The sequence below is a fragment of the Patiria miniata genome, unplaced genomic scaffold (genome assembly GCF_015706575.1).
Source record: "Patiria miniata isolate m_02_andy unplaced genomic scaffold, ASM1570657v1 HiC_scaffold_7, whole genome shotgun sequence".
In the NCBI taxonomy this organism is placed as follows: domain Eukaryota; kingdom Metazoa; phylum Echinodermata; class Asteroidea; order Valvatida; family Asterinidae; genus Patiria; species Patiria miniata.
The window spans coordinates 13,722,121-13,744,634 of NW_024037074.1; the positions used below are offsets into that span (position 1 = coordinate 13,722,121).

Genomic DNA, 22,514 nt, shown 5'->3' on the forward strand with positions numbered 1-22,514 from the left:
GGAATTTTTTGGAGGGGGGTGGGGTCATCAGCAAATCATTGCTGAAATGTAGACTGGTTTTACCATACCATCAATGGGGGCGCTGTTCAAATCCGATGATTATTAACACTTTTACAGGATGATATAGTGTACAAATACCCCTGTAACCAGGGGGGGGGGGGAGGGTAGCATTATTTTTTATAAATTTCTGTGGGAAAAAAGCTAATATTTGACAGCTGGGGGTCGGGATCCGCCCCTGTCTTCATTTGCTTAGAGGGCGCCTCGATCAACCCTCGTTAACAGAAGACGGCTAGGACATGATTCTGGTTGAGACGAGCATAGCTATTTCGGTAATTCAAAAATTTGGTTAAGACGTACGACCTTGGCTCGAGAATAATTGTTAATTTTTGTTATCAATTCATAGACAAAAGTTTAGTTTTCTGCATATTACTCGGAAACACTTTTGGATGGAGATCATGGAGGTAGAATTAGACCTCCATGATTTCAGTTCTTGGCTGATTATTTAAGAGATTTGGGCAGTTATATATGTACATTGTACATGAACATTTTAGCATCTTTCAAGCAGTTTTTATTTTTTATCCAAAAAAGTAATTGCATGCAGGGGATAACTTAACATGTTTACAAAAATTTGGCAAAATTTGCTTGTGTGCAAACAAGTCAAACTGAAATGGCACACTCTAGCTGGAGAACATTTGGGCATATAATTTTAAGGCCCCTCGTGCATTTTAATTTTTCAGTCATCCATATACATGTAGTTTTGGATGTGCGCCCTCTACAGGCCATGTTTGGCCAAATTTGATGTCGCGCGCACGTCCCACGCCGTATCCCATAATGCCATAAACGTACATACGTACGTACGTGTACACGCGGGCGGCACATAGTGCACAACTTGCGTAGCAGGCCTAACTTCGATCGGGTGCTGTTTGGAAATCTGTCTGCTTTTTACGCCGAGTACGAGCCTTTTTGTTCGCCAAATCTACCTAAAACCACTCTACAACCATGGTAGGTATTCCAAAGACTGTCTAGGCCAATTTTGGTGTTGAGGAGTGACGTGTTAAAAATGTCTGTTTAGAGTTTCTGGACGATGTTTGCAGCGGGAACTTTCCAAAACGATGTGATTGTGAGCCATCGATCGTGGCCATTTTGGCAATGTTTGCTCAAGATGTGTAAGGGGCATTTTGATTGGTTGGCGATGGCAGTGCCCATGGCTCGGTCACGTTGCGCATCGGCTTATCATGCATTAGCACCATGTGGCTCCTTCCTCCATGCTCAAACTGGGCATGTTGTGCGCTTTCTTGCAAATCACGCAATCTGAGCACGCATTAAGAATGTCAATGAGCACGCAATTTGAAGAATGAACGCTCATTCTTAAGATTGCGTGGGATTATCACGTGCGCAATTTATGAATTTTGCGCAATTTTAACAAACATTGCACGGCATAATTATGTTAAATGAAATGTAGGCCTATAGCAGTTAACCCTTTCATTACCACATTGTTTATTGACTTGGCTCTCCTGGGACCAAATTGTTTGCTCAGTCATGCGGAAATCACTAGAGCGTGAACAAAATGAGCACAAGACGAAAACTCACTTTTTCAACCCAGATTTTCACTGTCAAGGAGTGATTAAAATCATAGGTGTTGTGTGTAAAGTTTGTTCCTTGAACCTTACTCTTTTATGTGATGTAAAAATGAAGTCCATATGTGCAAATATAAGAAAGTTATGCTTGTTTGTTCATCCAGTCATCATGTATCAAACTGCAAGCCATTCCACCACTTGACCAAATGGCACTCCATACCTCAAATTGTGCGTGGATACTTCTGAAGCACATTTCTGAAATTTTTGTAATGGTAACACTATAAATAAACTACACCATTAGAATGATCCGAAAACACTCTTTCAGCTCGTATATGGTTGATCTATGGGCGGCCAAACACATCAACATACTGCCCTTCAGAAAAGTAGTGAATATATCTGTGTTGAGGGTGTTTTCTGTGTGGTTTCCTGGTCGACTAAAGTCGCCCATGGGAACCAGCAGGGGTCACTTCCTTGTCGACAAAAGTCGCCCATGGTAAGGAGAGGGTTAAAGGGGAAATAATTCATATAACGAGGAAAGAAAATGATCTATGCTTAGTTCTGTACTCATATAACTACGATAATTTGAATCAAATTAAACCTGTTATTATTGCTTTTTTTCTGCTCACTATAGGAAGTTTTGTAATAACAGAGGACTGGGAACTAGTCTGGGAAGCGCTTTGTTTAGGCTAGACAAGTTATATGTCCCTGTATGTATCATATGCATGTCACCAAAGAAACCGATATCCAGAAGCTGCCAAAATTGCTCTTTTGACTACCGGTAGATACAATCCAGCTCTGCGGCGTAATGGTGGGGGTGTGAACAATAGCAATTTAAGTGGCAAATAGCATTAGCGCTATGGGATGTCACAGTATTCATTCTCATTCTTCACATTCTTCATTCTTACGCCCCCCCTCCCCCTTTTAATTGTTATCCCAAAAATCAGAATTCTTTCCACTACACTATTATTATGTTGCTTATTTTTTTCCGGTCCCCCGAATACGTGTATACTTTCATATCCACTCTACTTTTCATCGTTAAATCTTTTCCTAGGTAAGTGACCTTGCGTTGCAACAGTATAATTGTTAAGAATCAGTGAACAAGGATGCAGCTAGACTTGCCAAGCGCAGCCGGTGCTCGGCAGCGACAAGACCGTTATCTTGTCGCGCATTCTTAAGAATGTGCGCTCAATCTGGAAGAGTTTTTTTGCGAAGATTGCGCAAGGATCCAGTTGCGCAATCATAAGAATGTGCATGCTTACAGTCTCCATGAAATAGATTCTAGACATGTGACCAAGAAAATAACCGCAAATTTTGCCTGAAAATTACAGGATAACTGAACACTTACAGAAACAGAATTCAAGTCCATTTGTATTTGAGCAACATTACGGGGTTGAGCAAGCATAAACTGTGTGGTTTGAAACTGCGCAAATTCCGCTTGTCTGATAAGTCTGAATTAAAGTTTTCTATATCGTGATGAGTTGAAGAAATAGGTCTGAATTTTATTCCTTTAATTGAAAGATGCAAAATATTGAACTTGTTCACAACGTTAGTAAAGCTTTAGAAGAGCATCAGCAATCATTCTTGTTTCATTTGCTTTGAATTTACTTTTATTTCATATACAGATTTCATACATATCATGCTACGCTTGCTATGTATGCCAGATATAATAAATTTCCCTATTTTTCAATAGGCCCTAGGCATGCTAGGCGTATGTTTAATTGGCTGGGGGTTTTTTCCTTTTTTTTTCAGATTCCCCTGTTTTTGTTAAAGAGGGTTTTTTCACTTTTTTAGACTCCTTCTTAGGGTTTGTCCATGTTTTCTCTCTGACAGGCACTTTGGGCATTAAGATTACATGTAATCCAATTGCCTTTATACTACGTACACGTAGACCAGGACCTGCAGATGTGTACCATATTTGAAGCCCAGTATCTTCTGGGAGGGGGTAAGTCTTCAAAGGAAACTTCAATTTCAAACAGAGCGTCTACAACTGCCCATTCCTTGATTTGTATAGTAGTTGTGTGTGTGTGTCCCAGGTGTAGATACATGTACGAAACATGCGCAATGGAATACATGTAGATTGTATAAAGTGATTGGTTATTTTTTGAAGAATGTGAACAGATCAGCCAATGAGAGGATTGGTTTTATACCGCATCAGGTAGTATGCCAATTTTGGGGTCAAAGGTAAAATATCCATGACTTGCGTTATGCTTCCCAGTCGCAAATGTAATTTTGCTGAATGTCATTTTGCTTTTTGTAAAAATATTTCTAATTACAAGTACCATGATGTATGAAAAATGTATCATTTATTAATTGATATATAATGAGAAGGAATCAAATGACAGTTGTACTTGTACATGTATGTCATTGGTTAACAACTGGCTCCTTCGGGTTATGCCCAAATTTGTCGACCATATTGGTTCTGTTGTGTTCTGCAGTTTCTTCATTTTAAAATCACATCCAACTATGTTGTCTTTTACTTTTCCAGCGTGAATGTATCTCTATCCATGTCGGCCAGGCTGGGGTTCAGATGGGCAATGCCTGCTGGGAGCTGTATTGCCTGGAGCACGGCATCCAGCCTGATGGTCAGATGCCCAGTGACAAGACCATCGGAGGTGGTGACGACTCCTTCAACACCTTCTTCAGCGAGACCGGTGCTGGCAAGCACGTCCCTCGCTGTGTCTTTGTCGATCTTGAACCAACTGTAATTGGTAAGATTCTCATAATTAAAAAAATTTACAGTTAAATTTGTTGTACAGAATTAATGGTTCTTTGGTTCAGAGTATAATCTTTAAGAATTTTAATAAATGTATTTTTCATCTTCGATTTTAATGAATTTTTTATTGTGTTATGTCATCCATTTACAGATGAGGTTCGTACCGGCACCTACCGCCAGCTCTTCCACCCTGAGCAGCTGATCACAGGCAAGGAAGATGCAGCCAACAACTATGCCAGAGGCCACTACACTGTCGGCAAAGAGCTTATTGACCAAGTGCTTGACCGAATCCGCAAGTTGGCTGACCAGTGCACAGGTCTCCAGGGTTTCCTCATCTTCCACAGCTTCGGTGGAGGCACCGGCTCTGGCTTCACATCCCTGTTGATGGAGCGCCTCTCTGTTGACTACGGCAAGAAGTCCAAGCTGGAGTTCGCCATCTACCCTGCTCCTCAAATCTCCACTGCTGTTGTTGAGCCTTACAACACCATCCTGACCACCCATACCACTTTGGAGCATTCCGACTGTGCCTTCATGGTGGACAACGAGGCTATCTACGACATCTGTCGTCGCAACCTCGACATCGAGCGTCCGACCTACACCAACCTCAACCGTCTGATCGGTCAGATTGTGTCCTCCATCACTGCATCTCTTCGCTTTGATGGCGCACTCAATGTCGACTTGACCGAGTTCCAGACCAACTTGGTGCCCTACCCACGTATCCACTTCCCCTTGGCCACCTACGCCCCTGTCATCTCTGCTGAGAAAGCCTACCATGAGCAGCTGACCGTTTCAGAGATCACCAACGCCTGCTTCGAGCCAGCCAACCAGATGGTGAAGTGCGATCCCCGTCATGGCAAGTACATGGCCTGTTGTCTGCTCTACCGTGGTGATGTCGTTCCTAAAGATGTAAATGCCTCAATCGCAACCATCAAGACCAAGCGCACCATCCAGTTCGTGGACTGGTGTCCAACTGGCTTCAAGGTGGGCATCAACTACCAGCCACCCACCGTCGTGCCTGGCGGTGATCTGGCCAAGGTGCAGCGTGCCGTCTGCATGCTGAGCAACACCACAGCCATCGCCGAGGCCTGGGCTCGTCTGGATCACAAGTTTGATCTGATGTACGCCAAGCGTGCCTTCGTCCACTGGTACGTGGGAGAGGGTATGGAGGAGGGTGAGTTCTCTGAGGCTCGTGAGGATCTGGCTGCCTTGGAGAAAGATTACGAGGAGGTCGGTGTCGACTCTGTTGACAACGAGGGAGAGGAAGAAGGCGAGGAGTACTAAACCCTTAATTTCAAACATCAAATGTTCAATTGAACTTTTTAAGCATTTTATTGCCTCAGTGCTAAAGAGCGAAAGCTTTTCTCAGACTAAAGACAAAAAACAAAGGTTTAAAAGTGATTCCAAAACTTGAACAGATCTTAAATTCGATTTGTTTTTTAATTGAAACCAGCATCCTTTAAACCGAATTGAAAAATAAGTCTGTTCGTGTTCTTTCTTCTTTTAAAAAAAATTAATTAAACTGCTGCACACTATTCACTGACTCGGATTGACGTGAAATATACAAATTAAAAAATTAAATTGGCCTGATATTTCAGCCTTAACAAGGCCTTCAGAGGCAAATGACGGAGGACAAGAAACAAACATGGAGGGGACTGGGGACACACTTTTTTGATTTTCTTATTTTTTATGAGTTAATTCACAGAACAAAAAAAAGGAATCACGTGAGAGAAGAAAATGTTAATAAAAGTTTCTCTTGTAAAAAGCTGAAAAAAATTGTCTTTTGATTGTTTGTATTGCAGTTAATTTCTTTATAGGATTCTAAAGACTTTATAAATTATCATGCGATGCGTGAAGGGTTTTCTTGGTTAATGTTTATGTAAAAAAACGTGTCTATCATAACCTCGCATTTAAATTAAAAAAAATTTAAAAAATCAAATTTGGGTACAAAAGTTGACTTTTCTACAAATGACTAGTAAACACTCTTGGATGTAAGATAAACTTCTTCGATACTTCCCAGCCGATTATTTTAGCAATTTTTGTAAAAAGAAAGAATTTTGGAGAAAAATGAACATGTTTTACTGATGCCACCAACATTGCCGATGCCATATTTCCTATTATTTTTTGGGGGGGGACAAGTCCCAATGAATTGTAATCAGCAATATTGAGGAAATCGTTCTGTGCATCAATATACGTACCATTAAACAAGCCTCACAAAATGCGCCAAGTACAAAATAATTAAGTGGACGATAGTATTCGCGCCCCAACTCTCAACGTGTTGATGGTTTGGTTGATAGAGCCTCCAACTTCTTTCTCAAATATTGTGAGTTCGATTCCTAGTCGGGACTTCAAATTATAGTTTTTATAACTAAGTGCGAATCGATGTTTGATATATTTAAAATTCGAAAATCGATTTAACAAGTGCGGGTGGCCTGGAGGCAAGACACAGAACTTCTAATCGGGAGATCCGGGTTCGAATACCGGGGCCGTATTTTATTTTCGATTTCTTCAGTTGATTCTAAGGGTTATAATTATAGGAAGTGTAGTTTCAACGGGGGGACCCAGATAGCGCACCCGGTAGAGGTCCCAGCGGGTAAGCCGGTGCCCCTGGTTCGAGTCCCGGCCGCGGCAACTCGGACTGGCTGCAGGGAAACCTGCGGCTAGTCCGAGTTCTGTATCGCTCGTCTACCCCAACTATATAAAATAAAATAAAATAAATAGAATTTTATTATTTTTTTATATAAAGTATAAACTAAAAAGAAGTAAAAACTCCTCTGAGAAACATTGCCGGGATTCGAACCAGGGACACCGGCATGAGCGTCAAGAGTGCCTACCACTAGGCCAACTCACTCTTCTTAATAAAATGTGTTTGGAACTAATATATAAACCTCCCGTTTGGAACAACTTGAAAATTATAAGTTAAGTTAGCGCGCATGCGCTCTCCATCGTAAGTTTTTAAGGTACATGTATACAGTTGGCAGATCATAAATAAGTTTAAGTCCACGCGCATGCGCACTAGCCTTTCTTATAGCTTTACACCATTATTTCCAAGAGCCCAACTTTTATCTATAATATTCACTGTTACAGTCGGAAACAGTTTAATCACCATTTCAAATAACTTAAACATTACATACAACGAACAGAAAATTAAGGCCGTGAATGACAAATCAATGAAAATTTCTTGAGACAGTGACCTTGTTTTGCCGTGTTAGCATTTTATTGACACTGAGAAAACAACATAATTCAACATCAGAACAAATCAATAAGCAATGAAATAAATTAATCGATGTTTCACAAGTTTAGCAATCAGTTTAACATGCATGCAATCGATCATGCAAATCCTCTAGCTAGATGTCATATACAAAATAATGTTTTAAAATAATGGTATAGTATCTCCGTACTTTTCCTATTTCTTTTCGAGCGAATTTTCAAAGAGTTGGTTGACCTTGAAGGCTTGAACGAATAAATTAGTTTTTAGCATTTAGAGGCGAAATTCTTCCCTAAAATAACATGTAAAGTTTAAAATGAGTGCTTAAAGGTACATAGGATCATTTGCTCTTTGTGCTTTTTTTTTCCATTTTAATTCAACATTAAAATTGCTCAAAATCTGAAGAAAGATCCACAACAAATACATGCAATCTTTTCAAGTTTTAGCCCAGTGGCTCTATACATTTTGAGAGAGAGAAAAAAAGAGAAAATATCTGCATAATGGTTTTCTTTTATTAGGGGGTCCCGAAACTTGATTCCACTTTTTAAAAATCACCTTCAATCACTGGCGTCGCTACGAGGGGCCGGGGGATGTCACAACCCCCCATTGGTCAGTTTTGTCGGCAAAATCATGGTGCTGTCGGGCAAAATAGGAAATGAAGAATGGCGAAGGAAGTGGGCGGAAGAAAAAATGGCAACGGACTTTGTTGAATAGTTTTAACTGAGGTTTTATCGCGGGTTACGTTTGAAGACAATTGTGACGACGATTCTTGAAATCGCATTTTTGGACGAAAAAGGTTTTAGTGTTTAAATGGTGATATTTTTGAACGGATTGAGCAATTTTAGTATTTTTTTTCATCTAAAAGTAGCTTATGAAATTGGCTTTCCAGTCATTATTATTTTTGGTGCTACATATTTTTTTTAAATATGAAATATAATTTTGGGGGTTTGAGTTCTGCGCTTTTTTTTTTTAACTCGCCCTGTATTCTTAACAGTATTAGGCGGGAAATGTTCACAATGTATTGAGTCAATTCTGATATTCACTTTGAACAAAGTGTTCCTCATTAAATCGTCAGGTGTTTTGCCTGTTAAAGTTGTGCGCCCCATGCTCTTAAAAAAAAGGATTGATTTTCTTTTAACGAAAAAAACCTTTTCCCAGCGATATTGGACAGCTGCAACACTCTGAAAAAAAAAAGGAATTTCATTTTGCGCATGCCTGAACTCGCCCTGCCGAAATATTGTCCGGCCGTAAATAATGTTTGAATTTTATAAAGAAATCATTCAATAACTAAACGTTTCTTCGTTCGATATTTTATTGAAAATAATAACTTTTATATTACTAGGAAAATAATAATTGGATTTTTTTGGGGTGCAACTAGAAATATCACGGGGAAATAAATGCATCTTTAACTTCCAATGTTCCCACGCGCCTTTAATTAGAATAATAATGAATTATACTTGATTTTATAGTAACTGTCATACAAAACCATCGTTAATTGACCTATCGTCGTTTGCGACTTAGCCACGCCCCTTAGACAACCATATGTAATTTTGAAAAAACTTGTCTTTGTCTCAAATTTTGCGCGTTCTACATCCATATTTCACAATCTGCGTTGACACGATTCCACTGCGATTGGTTAATTATTTGATCATCAGACCATGATCACGTGACCATAAAAATAGTATTCGCTCCTCATTGACAGACTAAAAGTACTTTTTCCTGATACCAAATTCTAGATTTAGCTAATAAAATGACAATTTAGATCGCTTCAATATACTCTTACTTAGAAAAAAATATTTTCACTGTTTTGAATTCACAATCTGAGTCTGAAAAACATTTACTTCTCATCGGTAAATATGCCAGGATTTTGATCAAGTTTCCCTTTTTCCCTAAATTTGGCAGGTATTATTCATAAAACCCATTTCAAACCCTCGACCCACATGAGGTTTTATCGGCCTATGCATATCTTCAATATCACACCCAAACTCGGCGCCCATTAAGCCCCGCCCATTAAGCCCCGCCCAATTGTGTTTTAACCAATCACAACTGTGAATAATGTTATGCGTTCACATAAATTCGACATATCATGCGGTGCGCGCGTATGGAAATGTGATGGAAAGAACCACGTGTTGTTCCCACGTGCGCAGTGGGTGGGGCCTACTGGTCAGTCAGTTTTACTCTAGTGACAACATTTTAGTTTCAAAATATTTTTACCTCATAAGTTTACAACAAACTTTTCTAATTTTTTATTGGCCTCATATAAATAAAATCGTAAATAATTTACTCAAATTTGCCTTCAATAATCAGAACGTTCAGTACTCATCTCCTTCGTCTTCTTCACCTCCATCAGCTGAATCCATTCCAACCTCCTCGTAATCCTTCTCCAGGGCAGCCAGATCCTCACGAGCCTCAGAGAACTCACCTTCCTCCATACCCTCTCCCACGTACCAGTGGACAAAGGCACGCTTGGCGTACATCAGATCAAACTTGTGATCCAGACGAGCCCAGGCCTCGGCGATTGCCGTGGTGTTGCTCAGCATGCAGACGGCACGCTGCACCTTGGCCAGATCACCGCCAGGCACGACGGTGGGTGGCTGGTAGTTGATGCCCACCTTGAAGCCAGTTGGACACCAGTCCACGAACTGGATGGTGCGCTTGGTCTTGATGGTTGCGATTGAGGCGTTGACATCTTTAGGGACGACATCACCACGAAAGAGCAGACAGCAGGCCATGTACTTGCCGTGACGGGGATCGCACTTCACCATCTGGTTGGCCGGCTCGAAGCAAGAGTTGGTGATCTCTGCAACAGTCAGCTGCTCATGGTAGGCTTTCTCAGCAGAGATGACAGGGGCGTAGGTAACAAGTGGAAAGTGGATGCGGGGGTAGGGCACCAAGTTGGTCTGGAACTCAGTCAGGTCGACATTCAAAGAGCCGTCGAAACGAAGCGAAGCAGTGATGGAGGACACAATCTGACCGATCAGACGGTTGAGATTGGTGTAGCTTGGGCGCTCGATGTCGAGATTGCGACGACAGATGTCGTAGATAGCCTCGTTGTCGACCATAAAGGCACAGTCAGAGTGCTCCAGGGTGGTATGAGTGGTCAGGATGGAGTTGTAGGGCTCAACAACAGCAGTGGAGATCTGTGGGGCTGGGTAGACGGCGAACTCCAGCTTGGACTTCTTGCCGTAGTCGACAGAAAGACGCTCCATCAACAAGGATGTGAAGCCAGAACCGGTGCCTCCACCGAAGCTGTGGAAGATGAGGAAACCCTGGAGACCCGTGCACTGGTCAGCCAACTTACGGATTCTGTCAAGCACTTGGTCAATGAGCTCTTTGCCGACGGTGTAGTGGCCTCTGGCATAGTTGTTGGCTGCATCCTCCTTCCCTGTGATCAGCTGCTCAGGGTGGAAGAGCTGGCGGTAGGTGCCAGTACGAACCTCATCTAAAAAAATTAGAGTACATGTATACAATGATCAAACTATACTAAAACGTAAAACACTCAAAGAAAAAATACAGCAGGCCTACTCTACTGCAATTCTTTCTGAACTTCAATAACTGTAGTCATGTAATCATTAATTTAAAATGTTTACGTCATTTGCACCAATCCAATTGAAAGAAAACTAAAGACGATTACGCACCGACAACGGTTGGTTCCAGATCGACAAAAACGGCACGAGGGACGTGCTTGCCAGCGCCGGTCTCGCTGAAGAAGGTGTTGAAGGAGTCGTCACCACCTCCGATGGTCTTGTCACTGGGCATCTGACCATCAGGCTGGATGCCGTGCTCCAGGCAGTACAGCTCCCAGCAGGCATTGCCCATCTGGACTCCGGCCTGGCCGACATGGATAGAGATACATTCACGCTAGAAAAAAAATGAAAACCATAATTTCATGATCACTTAATGGAAATGTTATTGAACATACCGTTTCTAAAATTGATACAACCTCGCCTTAAAATCTGCTTCAGAGAGGTTTAGGATACAATATAGTATTCCGAAGCCATTCATATAATTGAACCTCACTGATTGTCAGTCATAAGCCGTTTTACGGATACCGCCATCTTTTTGGTCCGTGGGCATTTCAATAGAAATCCCATCATGCTCAGGATACAACGGCATGATGGGATGAAATGCGCCTGGAGATTACCACGTGACCACAAAGATGGCGGTATCCGTGAAACGGCTTATTGCAAAAATGTAGGCGGAAAATATTTTCGGACTAAAACACTTCTCTTTCTTTTTTAGAGAAAACACTCAGGAAATATTTAATAACTCGCCACCAAATTTGACGTCACGAAACTACATCTGTCTTCATTTTTTGTAACAACAGTCTGTAATACATTTTGATGGTATGGGAAGCCAAATTTAATTACGCAATGAGATCCCTTCTAGAGTTTTACTCTACGATAAAAATCCACGACACTTTTGGTTGCCGACCATCTTGTTAATCTACCACAAATTTCCTGCAAGAAAAAATTCACCTCAACTCACCATGATGAGGAATCCAAGTCTGAGATATTCAAAGATAAGATTCACTGAGTTAGGAGTCAGACTCGATTAAGCCTTGTGTAGTTCGTTTGATGGCGACCAGTAAGGAGTGTTACTTTCTACACAAGCACGCAGTGTGAATGGTTGACGGGAGAAACACAGTGATCTGCGAATTCCTCGTATTGCGTAACAAAGCTCATTGGAATAATAAAAGAGTCTTGCATTTTGTAAAAAAAAAACAACTTAGCGAATTTTCGGCATGATGCATGAAAGGCATGAAGTTGGGGCACTGGTAATTAGTTTGAATGCTGTTATTTTATCAAAGTGGGGACGGTATTTGTTGATTTTATTGCTGCTATTTTTTTAAGGTTATTCGGTCATTTATTTGTACTGGATTCGTTTCCGAGTATTTATTTATTCATCCTAAATTAAAATCATTACCTTGCATTATTATTAAAGGAGCGCACTTGTATGCCCTCCTGTTTGAGCAAGCTGTCAATCAGAATCTCCCACCGTCAATCCCGTACTCCAGCCCCACTTGATACCCACCTCACCCCACCCACACATCCAACCCCTAACCCCCTACCCCCACCCCAAACAAGCACTTGCCCTGAGACACACTGTGTATTTATTAATAGAAAATTTCGACATCACTGTTGTCAAATAAATAGCCAGAAACCAGGATTGTTCCTCTGTTTTTATATTTATAACGTATTTGTTTTAAATCAAGTATTGGCAGTGCATAACAATAATGAAAGTCAGAAACTGAGCAAGAGGGCGCTGTTTATACGGCTCGGCCTGGTAAATGTTATTCACAAAAAGATAGAATTATTGGGAACTATTTGTCCCCCTTTTGTATTGAAAGCAAAAATCATCGTGCATGATTGTGTGTGGCGAAACCTCATTTTTATATAGGCAACAGTCATGCGATTTCAGGGATGATTTAAACTCACCCACCGTTCGATGGCTGTGGATTTTATGATTGGCCAATTGCGCCCTCTACGGGGTTACCTGAAAATCTAACAAACTATATAACAAGTTAATACAATCAAAACGATTCCGCAAGTATTTCTAAATATATAGGCCTGTCGGGCTGAATGCAAACCTCCCCCCCCCCTCCTCGTCAAATACGAAAATCGCACGCGAATTTAAAAACGGATGAACAGCGCACGTGGACCAATGCAATTTAGTGCCCTCCCCCTTGCCCTCTATGTTAAGGTTAGATACCCTTCCCCTGTCTGACGAAGTGTATTCCTTTCCACATAATTTGAACTATTTGCCTATCGACATAATCATTCTGCACTTTTGATCTTCATACGCATTTTCTGTTAAAAGTCAGCACAAAACAAATTACAAAACGCAATCAGTCAACCTGTTTCTGAAAAGTTTTATTTGGTCGACAAAATAACTGTACTTCCACATTAAAAAACAAATCGATAATAATTTATCGAAATGATTTTGACCTGCACCTATACCTCCGCAGTCTGCTCCATGTGATGGGACTCGATTTGCATCCGAACTCGCCAATATTGAATCCGGATCAATAAATTAGTAACCGTTTTCTCCAGTTAAGGAAAACCTTTGTCCAATAATGTCCAAATATGGCGCAATTAATAATTATATAACGCACCCGTACTATACGTGCCGATTTGAAGCATATTTCATAAAAAATATAATCTTGAAATGAAAGGGTTAGTTAGTTGCGTCATAATAACGTTTGACTAGTACTCCTCTCCCTCTTCTTCTTCTCCGTCATCCTGAGAATCCATCCCAACCTCCTCGTAATCCTTCTCCAGGGCAGCCAGATCCTCACGAGCCTCAGAGAACTCACCTTCCTCCATACCCTCTCCCACGTACCAGTGGACAAAGGCACGCTTTGCGTACATCAGATCAAACTTGTGATCCAGATGAGCCCAGGCCTCGGCGATGGCCGTGGTGTTGCTCAGCATGCAGACGGCACGCTGCACCTTGGCCAGATCACCGCCAGGCACGACGGTAGGTGGCTGGTAGTTGATGCCCACCTTGAAACCAGTTGGACACCAGTCAACAAACTGGATGGTGCGCTTGGTCTTGATGGTTGCAATTGAGGCGTTGACATCTTTAGGGACGACATCACCACGGTAGAGCAGACAGCAGGCCATGTACTTGCCGTGACGCGGATCGCACTTCACCATCTGGTTGGCCGGCTCGAAGCAAGCGTTGGTGATCTCTGCAACGGTCAGCTGCTCATGGTAGGCCTTCTCAGCAGAGATGACAGGGGCGTAGGTAGCCAAGGGAAAGTGGATACGTGGGTAGGGCACCAAGTTGGTCTGGAACTCGGTCAAGTCGACATTGAGGGCGCCGTCAAAGCGAAGAGACGCGGTGATGGAGGACACAATCTGACCGATCAGACGGTTGAGGTTGGTGTAGGTCGGACGCTCGATGTCGAGGTTGCGACGACAGATGTCGTAGATGGCCTCGTTGTCGACCATAAAGGCACAGTCAGAGTGCTCCAGGGTGGTATGAGTGGTCAGGATGGAGTTGTAGGGCTCAACAACAGCAGTGGAGATTTGAGGAGCAGGATAGACTGCAAACTCCAGCTTGGACTTCTTGCCGTAATCGACAGAGAGACGCTCCATCAACAGAGATGTGAAGCCAGAGCCGGTGCCCCCACCGAAGCTGTGGAAGATGAGGAAACCCTGGAGACCCGTGCACTGGTCAGCCAACTTCCGGATTCTGTCAAGCACTTGGTCAATTATCTCCTTGCCGACGGTGTAGTGGCCCCTAGCGTAGTTGTTGGCGGCATCCTCCTTGTTGCTTATGAGTTGCTCTGGGTGAAAGAGTTGGCGGTAGGTGCCGGTGCGAACTTCATCTGAAATCAAGGAAAAAACAACCACCATTTAATTTTTTGCACTTATATTTTATTCAAAAGAAATTAACAGACAGTGCTTATTTAGCCGTTTAAAAAGGGGGTGGGGGATCAAGTTCAAACTTACCAACGACGGTAGGTTCCAGATCAGCAAAGACACAGCGAGGGACGTGCTTGCCGGCGCCGGTCTCGCTGAAGAAGGTGTTGAAGGAGTCGTCACCACCTCCAATGGTCTTGTCACTGGGCATCTGACCATCAGGCTGGATGCCGTGCTCCAGGCAGTACAGCTCCCAGCAGGCATTGCCCATCTGGACTCCGGCCTGGCCCACGTGGATAGAGATACATTCACGCTGGCAAAATTACAAGATGAAACTTTGGAGTTATTTTCCATTACTTGAAAAAAATATCATTTCGAAATAAATATATTTATTATTCGGACGATCTGCCTTTCCTTGTTGTTTTTTGTAACTTAAGATGATCCTATCAATAATAAGGAAAACAAAACACAGAAAAACCCTGGTCACTTCATGGACAACTAAATTCCTTCCAATGACACCATTTATTATAAAAATATCACTTTTACTGAAACAATTTCTCAACATAAAATTAATCTTAAAACGTGATATTAAAAAGATAATAATCAATATTTGATTAATGGCAACATGTAAACCTACGTTAGTAACCTGAGATTCACTTTTGTTTGTAGCCCCCCCCCCCCACGTCTTAAGAGCGCCCTCTTTCGTTCAGAAATTGTCGATTGGCTGGTTCGTGCCACCGCCCAAGGCCAAGGTGGGCGCCCGTTACCTCCAATTTCATTGCGCTCTCGGGGTATATGTTATTTGGATAACCAGTGACCCAAGGTTACACTGCCTTGTGCATACGACCAATGCACACAAAATACACACTGTTAACGACAAGTGCAGGGTCCGTAATTAGCCTACACGACATTGTGACCTGCTTTGTTTGCGATACCTCTAACTAGGCCTACATGTGGTCCTATACACGAGTTTTTGTCCAAGAGATAAGCGGTCATCAGAAGCTTTAGATAGGCAGTATAGGAACGACCCTATGTGGCCCAACAGCAAAGATGCTTAGGCTAAAAAGTTAAACATTTCTGATATAAATAAGTTGGTTTCTTAAAATCGGCACAAATTATAAAAACCATAATACACTAAACAACCATGAAGAACAACATGACATGACCATACCGCCGAACACGAACACAAAACACAGCGCCAACACTAGCCACTTTGGCAAACCACGCCCGGCCAACAAGAAAACACCACGCTGTCCCTGCTTGTAACACAACCCAAACTTTCAACAATCGTTTTCACTAACCCCCCCCCCCTCCAAAGATTACAATTTGAGTTTTAAAAGTGTTATAGCTTACCATGATGCAGGTGAAGATTAACGAATCTGGAGGAAGTATAATTATGCGAAAAAAGGTGTTTTTTTGCTGGACACGTTTTGCTTCGATGCAGCCTCGCGTTCAAATGGTGCACGTACAGAACCGTCGAGTATCTTATGTGGGCATCCACTCTGCGCTGTGATTGTCCAGTTCGTTACCATCGTTACTGACTCATAACCTTGTGACCAATCCTATTACACGACGTACTGAAATGGCAAAACAGACCCCCAAAAATCTGCGCAGTCGCCAGGTTGGTGACGATGATTTTGATTATAATTTCCCCTCTGATTCTTATTTTAATTCCGATTCATTAAATTTCTTAGTTGTTTCGCATCAATGCATATTCGTCCTTAACCGTCATCTAATTTTCTTTTCATGGCGAGGTCCCCCCCCCATTCATATTGAAATATCTAGCCGTGGGAGCTCATTGTGAAAATGGTCACCGGCCTTCAACCACCAATTGCCCAAGGCAGGGACAAAATTTCCACAAAAATCTCATTGAAAGTCAGAAAAATGGGATGTCGAAAGCAGGTGTACAGGACTACAGGGACACGAACTACCCGCCATTTTATTGACGTAAAACAAACAATGTGTAGTTGGCAAGGTAACCGTGATCTTAACGACGCAAACAGATGAACCGGCCCTTGCTAATCAATAGCATTGATGAGTTAAAACACTGGTACCACGTAGTATATCGCTCTAGGCCTTTATACATTTGCACTGAGAATTTACACTTTCGCTGTTTACCTGTGTTCTTTTCCAATGTATGATAAACCTTACTGATCAGGCATTTCATCTAGTTTGTTGACCTTGTTATCACTATTATATTCAGACAAATTTTGTTCACGAATTTAAGGATTATAAGCAACACATTGTAGGTGCATAATCTTATAAGAAGTTTGCCATAGAACGGTATCCTTTTATTCGGTCATGATGTTTTTATGGATATTTTATTGGTACAACTAAAGGTTGTCTGCATCAGATGCAAATTTAATTAACCACGATTGATGAGTCACATGTAGAGCTAGCTATCCATTCAAGACCTGCCTGAGGAGAATAGGGAATCGTGACTGAAAACGACACCCCGCACACGGTGTCTCGAATCACCAGACGCTGTGTTTAACCTTGATTAATTATGTGCAATGCGATACTGAGTTTCGGAACAAGCAAGTCGAAAATTTCGTGCGATAATTTCGAGAATCTTGTTATTTCTTTTTTGAAAGATGGCTCAAGGCCAACTGTACCTACACGGGGAGATAATTCAAGGATCTGACTTGAAGTGATCCATTTTTAACTTTTGTATAGACTAAAACTGGTAATGTGTACTTCATGTTGAAAACAGAAATTAATTACAGACAATAAAACAGAAATGAAAACCTAAGTCGATGCCGTGAAATTCAAAGAAGCTATCACTAAGTTCCTCTTATAAGACTTAAAAAGCCTGCATTACCAAGAAAGAATTTGGATCTTCTTCAAAAAGTGGAATGACATGATCAATGGGAATTAGGCCTCGAGAAGACTAAGAGGGTACTGAAGCCAAGTAAATGATCCAACTGTTCTGGAGGTCTTGAGTTCTAAAAGCTGGTAATGCTTAAACCAATTTCGTACTCGTAAATAGCCTTCTTAGATAGCCTTGAGGGAATATGAACCCTAGGGCAAGGTTTGAAAAACATGAAAACTAGCCACTGCTTAAAAAAAGCAGCGTGCCGTTTTGATCATAATAATATCGCAGTAAAGAAAATGGTTTACTGTTTCTTCAAAATTTATTGATGATTTTGTATTTGGCTGTATCCTCTCTGTTGATGTTGCAGGTGTCTTATTGTCTGTTGTTTCCGTCCTCATCATCACGGTAGCCATGCCAACGGGCCGCATCCCCAACACGCCTGTTGGAATATGAACAAAAATTGGCGGTAAAAACGAACATGATTTATCGTTAGGCCTAAACTAGCACCGTGCAACACACGTATACACCACAGGAGACCAAATCTTTGAATTCCTTTTGAACACACAGTGCTTAACTAACTTTATGTCTCCCCAAAATTTGAAAGGATTTTTGACCTCGGTTCTGGTTGATTTGACTAGCTATTTAAAGCTCGAGGTCGGTTTGGTCGTTTCAATCGCAAATTCATAAAGAAAGAAGTTTGTAAGGGAATATATGCAATGATGCGATGATATGTATGGGGGATATGAATAAACTAACAATCATCATACGGATAGTAAATTTATTATTGAAATCTAAATGCATAGCAACCGTGGATGGAATATTTTCCGATTAGTGTTTGAAGGTGGGCCAGTCAACAACCCATTGCGATGGTGACAAACCGACCAATCACGACTCACGATCTATTGCGATGGTGACGAACTGACCAATCGTGGAGCACGACTGGGAGCGGGTATAAAAATCAGATGCGTTGCCAGAAACATCATTTGAACGTAAAGCTGCATCGAAGCCGTACGCGTCCAAGAGCATCAACTTTTCCCCGAACTTCTCCATCCACTTTAACACTTCGAAACTTCATCATGGTAAGTTGTCTTCTTGCGAGGCTACTTTCGAAAAAAATTAGGTGTTATTAAGGGCTGTCATACGCGAGGCAATTTACGAGCAAAATTGTGAAGGTGATGTCCGAGACTGAGAAAACGAAAAGTAAATTTAATTCCATGTACTTTTCAGAGGAATTTTCATAAACTGTTGAGGAGAAGTACTTTATTTTTCTTTGTGTTTCTTTTGCTTGCAGTGTGAACAGTTGCCTGCAAGTTGCTTGTGAAAATTGTCTCGTTCGACCGTGGCCTTTACTCGACACTGTAGAATTATTAATATAAGGACGCGGTCTTAATTTCCCGTACCAAACGTAATGACTTAAAGTGATGTCATGTCGATCATAAATATTGGGTTATGGATTGTTACTCGACGGGTGGTACTGTGTTATAGGATTATTAGGTGTAAAGAAAATTTGTAAAGACTGTTTCGGCGTGATTTAAGACTCGTGTATGGATTGAGAGTCTTTTTGGAACCAATCGTAGCGCTTGTATCCATGGCAACAGCGATTACTTTCAATACTGGGGACATTGAAACCGTGTTTGTGTTTTCATGGAGTTTTCAATTTATTCGTCTTTGCAAATGTCTTACGGGTAATTAAAGCCAAAGGAAGTATGTAAAAAATATCTTTGCTTAATTTTACACAACGCAATCTAAACACAATTGACTGTCGACTCTGCGCTTTAAAACCAAACGAATTTAGAAACGCTTAACTCTTGGGTTTTTTTTTTTTAATAATAAATTTTTCATATTTAATGGACTGAATCCAACCTATTAGTTTCTAACTGTTTTATAACTAAACCCTCATTTTATATTAAAAACTATACATTTGCTACACGAGGCACGCCATTTCCGTGCACATATTTAAAGATGTGTTTTTCAAACCTATTGAAGTTTTAAGCGCTGTTAATAAATTCCCCAAATAATATAACAAAAATTCTATCAGCACCGATAAAACAATAAAGATCACCAGTGAAGTATGGATATCAGGACGTTCGATTTTGTTACTTTTCAGCGTGAATGTATCTCTATCCACGTGGGCCAGGCCGGAGTCCAGATGGGCAATGCCTGCTGGGAGCTGTACTGCCTGGAGCACGGCATCCAGCCTGATGGTCAGATGCCCAGTGACAAGACCATCGGAGGTGGTGACGACTCCTTCAACACCTTCTTCAGCGAGACCGGCGCTGGCAAGCACGTCCCTCGCTGTGTCTTTGTCGATCTGGAACCTACCGTAGTCGGTAAGATGCTGATCATACATTTAAAATTATGGGTCTCAAATGAACGTTAACAATTAAACAAAAGTCAGATATATTTCATCAACATTAGTTCATGCAAAACGTTCGTATTTAAGTCTAATTCGGATTGCTTTTCTCCTTGATGTCAGATGAGGTTCGTACCGGCACCTACCGCCAACTCTTTCACCCTGAGCAGCTGATCACAAGCAAGGAGGATGCAGCCAACAACTACGCGAGGGGCCACTACACCGTCGGCAAAGAGCTCATTGACCAAGTGCTCGACAGAATCCGTAAGTTGGCTGACCAGTGCACAGGTCTCCAGGGTTTCCTCATCTTCCACAGCTTCGGTGGAGGCACCGGCTCTGGCTTCACATCTCTGTTGATGGAGCGCCTCTCTGTCGACTACGGCAAGAAGTCCAAGCTGGAGTTTGCGGTCTACCCGGCTCCCCAGATCTCAACAGCCGTCGTTGAGCCCTACAACTCCATCCTGACCACCCATACCACCCTGGAGCACTCTGACTGTGCCTTCATGGTCGACAACGAGGCCATCTACGACATCTGTCGTCGCAATCTCGACATCGAGCGTCCGACCTACACCAACCTCAACCGTCTGATCGGTCAGATTGTGTCCTCCATCACTGCGTCTCTTCGCTTCGATGGCGCCCTCAATGTCGACTTGACCGAGTTCCAGACCAACTTGGTGCCCTACCCACGTATTCACTTTCCCTTGGCCACCTACGCCCCTGTCATCTCTGCTGAGAAGGCCTACCATGAGCAGCTGACCGTTGCAGAGATCACCAATTCTTGCTTCGAGCCGGCCAACCAGATGGTGAAGTGCGATCCGCGTCACGGCAAGTACATGGCCTGCTGTCTGCTCTACCGTGGTGATGTCGTTCCTAAAGATGTCAACGCCGCCATCGCAACCATCAAGACCAAGCGCACCATCCAGTTCGTGGACTGGTGTCCAACTGGCTTCAAGGTGGGCATCAACTACCAGCCACCCACCGTCGTGCCTGGCGGTGATCTGGCCAAGGTGCAGCGTGCCGTCTGCATGCTGAGCAACACCACGGCCATCGCCGAGGCCTGGGCTCGTCTGGATCACAAGTTTGATCTGATGTACGCCAAGCGTGCCTTCGTCCACTGGTACGTGGGAGAGGGTATGGAGGAGGGTGAGTTCTCTGAGGCTCGTGAGGATCTGGCTGCCCTGGAGAAGGATTACGAGGAGGTTGGAGTCGACTCAGCCGATGGAGAGCAGGGGGAAGACGAGGGGGAGGAATACTAATCTCCATTAGGGATCCACCACTACCTTGACCGCCATATCTGCCTTATTCAAAACCCTAAACTTTAAAAAAAAGAAAAAAGTTGTCTCACTTCCTTCTTGTAGACTCTGTCAATCGAAATTTGTTTGAAGTTAACAATGTTGAAGTACTATAGCTTATACCTTTGTGAACATTGTCCCAATTTGAAACCAGTTTTATGACCCTGTATTGAGTATAAATCGTCTTCCGTCCAGAAACTGTCTTATGCCAGTCAACTCACCTCCATTTGCAGCACCAAAATATATTTTGAGTATTTGCACTTGTACCAAAGGACATTCTAGGAAAATACTCATTCTCCTCGTTGCACGTGGCAGCTACGATATACTTACCGAATTCAGCAACTCTTAAATTCAGGTATTTTATGACTTCTGTTTGTTGTCTCGTTGACTCCTAAATAACTTATAGAAAATTCCGGTATTAAAAAAAAAAAATTATGTGTGTGTTTTGTAAAAAAAAAAGAGTTAAAGTCCAAGAATGAATAAAGCGATTGTTAAAAATATTCCAGTGGATTTATAAGGCGTATCTATATTCCGTTCACTAAAAATAAATGTAAAATAAATTCGAGAATTTAGTTTTGGAATTGAATAAACTAATGGGGGGGGGGGGTTAGACAACAGAAAGAGAAAGGGGGGCTAAGTAAGACCAGAGTAACCTTGTGTACATCAGAGAAGAAAGTCCCCCCCCCCCACCCTAAATATTTCATGATTCCGTAAAATTAGGTTTTTTTTATTATTTAATTAAAAGAGATAAGCTACATTGTTGCCCTCACTAATATTTTTTTAATACATATAACAAATTTAAGACCTATACATGTACAATTTAGTGATATAAAAGGTCAGGATTCTGATGAAATCGCTAAAGCACATACAACATAATTTTGTCAAAAGCAACACACATTTCGGCACCATGAAATTCTCCTTTTCAATAAACTTAATGGCCCATGAGGAAAATTATACTATTTTCACCAAATGAAAAATGCATCGAGCCATCAATGTAAATAAGCACCCGGTTTGACAATTATGAATGAGGGGCGAGCGACCTGTCAGGAGACTAAGCCTGGTCTATCAATGCAATCTGAGGTCAGGCACCACTGATGAATCATCGCGTGTAAGGCAATGAAAAAAAGGGCTCTATTATCATTATTACAATGAGGCATTGGTGATTGACTAGTCTTAATTCTGGACGCAA

At 42.0% G+C, this 22,514-nt stretch overlaps 3 protein-coding genes across 6 annotated transcripts; 1 reads left to right on the forward strand and 2 right to left on the reverse strand.

Moving 5' to 3' along the window:
• Positions 1–852: 852 nt before the first annotated feature.
• On the forward strand, positions 853–21,839 carry LOC119745424 (tubulin alpha-1A chain-like). Of its 4 annotated transcripts, XM_038221761.1 has the most exons (4): positions 864–1,002; positions 3,408–3,519; positions 4,063–4,285; positions 4,442–6,064. In XM_038221761.1, exons 3-4 carry the CDS (start codon positions 4,105–4,107, stop codon positions 5,569–5,571), a joined length of 1,311 nt encoding a protein of 436 aa, XP_038077689.1. In that variant the 5' UTR covers positions 864–1,002; positions 3,408–3,519; positions 4,063–4,104; the 3' UTR covers positions 5,572–6,064. The 4 variants fall into 4 exon arrangements, with proteins under 4 accessions (XP_038077688.1, XP_038077687.1, XP_038077689.1 ...); XM_038221760.1 differs by lacking the exon at positions 3,408–3,519 and having other exon boundaries at positions 853–1,002; XM_038221759.1 differs by lacking the exons at positions 3,408–3,519; positions 4,063–4,285; positions 4,442–6,064 and adding exons at positions 19,788–20,010; positions 20,157–21,839 and having other exon boundaries at positions 857–1,002.
• On the reverse strand, positions 8,456–12,130 carry LOC119745426 (tubulin alpha-1 chain-like). The gene is made up of 3 exons (XM_038221762.1): positions 11,984–12,130; positions 11,134–11,356; positions 8,456–10,937 (listed from the first exon to the last, which is right to left on the reverse strand). The coding sequence occupies exons 1-3, from the start codon at positions 11,984–11,986 to the stop codon at positions 9,808–9,810; spliced, it is 1,356 nt and encodes a 451-aa protein (XP_038077690.1). The 5' UTR covers positions 11,987–12,130; the 3' UTR covers positions 8,456–9,807.
• Positions 13,351–16,324, reverse strand: LOC119745430 (tubulin alpha-1 chain-like). The gene is made up of 3 exons (XM_038221768.1): positions 16,219–16,324; positions 14,956–15,178; positions 13,351–14,831 (listed from the first exon to the last, which is right to left on the reverse strand). The coding sequence occupies exons 1-3, from the start codon at positions 16,219–16,221 to the stop codon at positions 13,702–13,704; spliced, it is 1,356 nt and encodes a 451-aa protein (XP_038077696.1). The 5' UTR covers positions 16,222–16,324; the 3' UTR covers positions 13,351–13,701.
• Positions 21,840–22,514: the final 675 nt, after the last annotated feature.

What these genes read in the sequence shown, in the direction of transcription:
- LOC119745426 (XM_038221762.1), bottom strand. An exon ending in TCTGGAACCAACCGTTGTCG is followed by an intron (nt 10,938 to 11,133) that starts GTGCGTAATCGT and finishes TAATTTTTTTAG; the next exon opens with ATGAGGTTCGTACTGGCACC.
- LOC119745430 (XM_038221768.1), bottom strand. An exon ending in TCTGGAACCTACCGTCGTTG is followed by an intron (nt 14,832 to 14,955) that starts GTAAGTTTGAAC and finishes CCTTGATTTCAG; the next exon opens with ATGAAGTTCGCACCGGCACC.
- LOC119745424 (XM_038221758.1), top strand. Translation starts at nt 18,643, where the DNA reads ATGCGTTGCCAGAAACATCATTTGAACGTAAAGCTGCATCGAAGCCGT. An exon ending in CACTTCGAAACTTCATCATG is followed by an intron (nt 18,760 to 19,787) that starts GTAAGTTGTCTT and finishes GTTACTTTTCAG; the next exon opens with CGTGAATGTATCTCTATCCA. An exon ending in TCTGGAACCTACCGTAGTCG is followed by an intron (nt 20,011 to 20,156) that starts GTAAGATGCTGA and finishes CCTTGATGTCAG; the next exon opens with ATGAGGTTCGTACCGGCACC.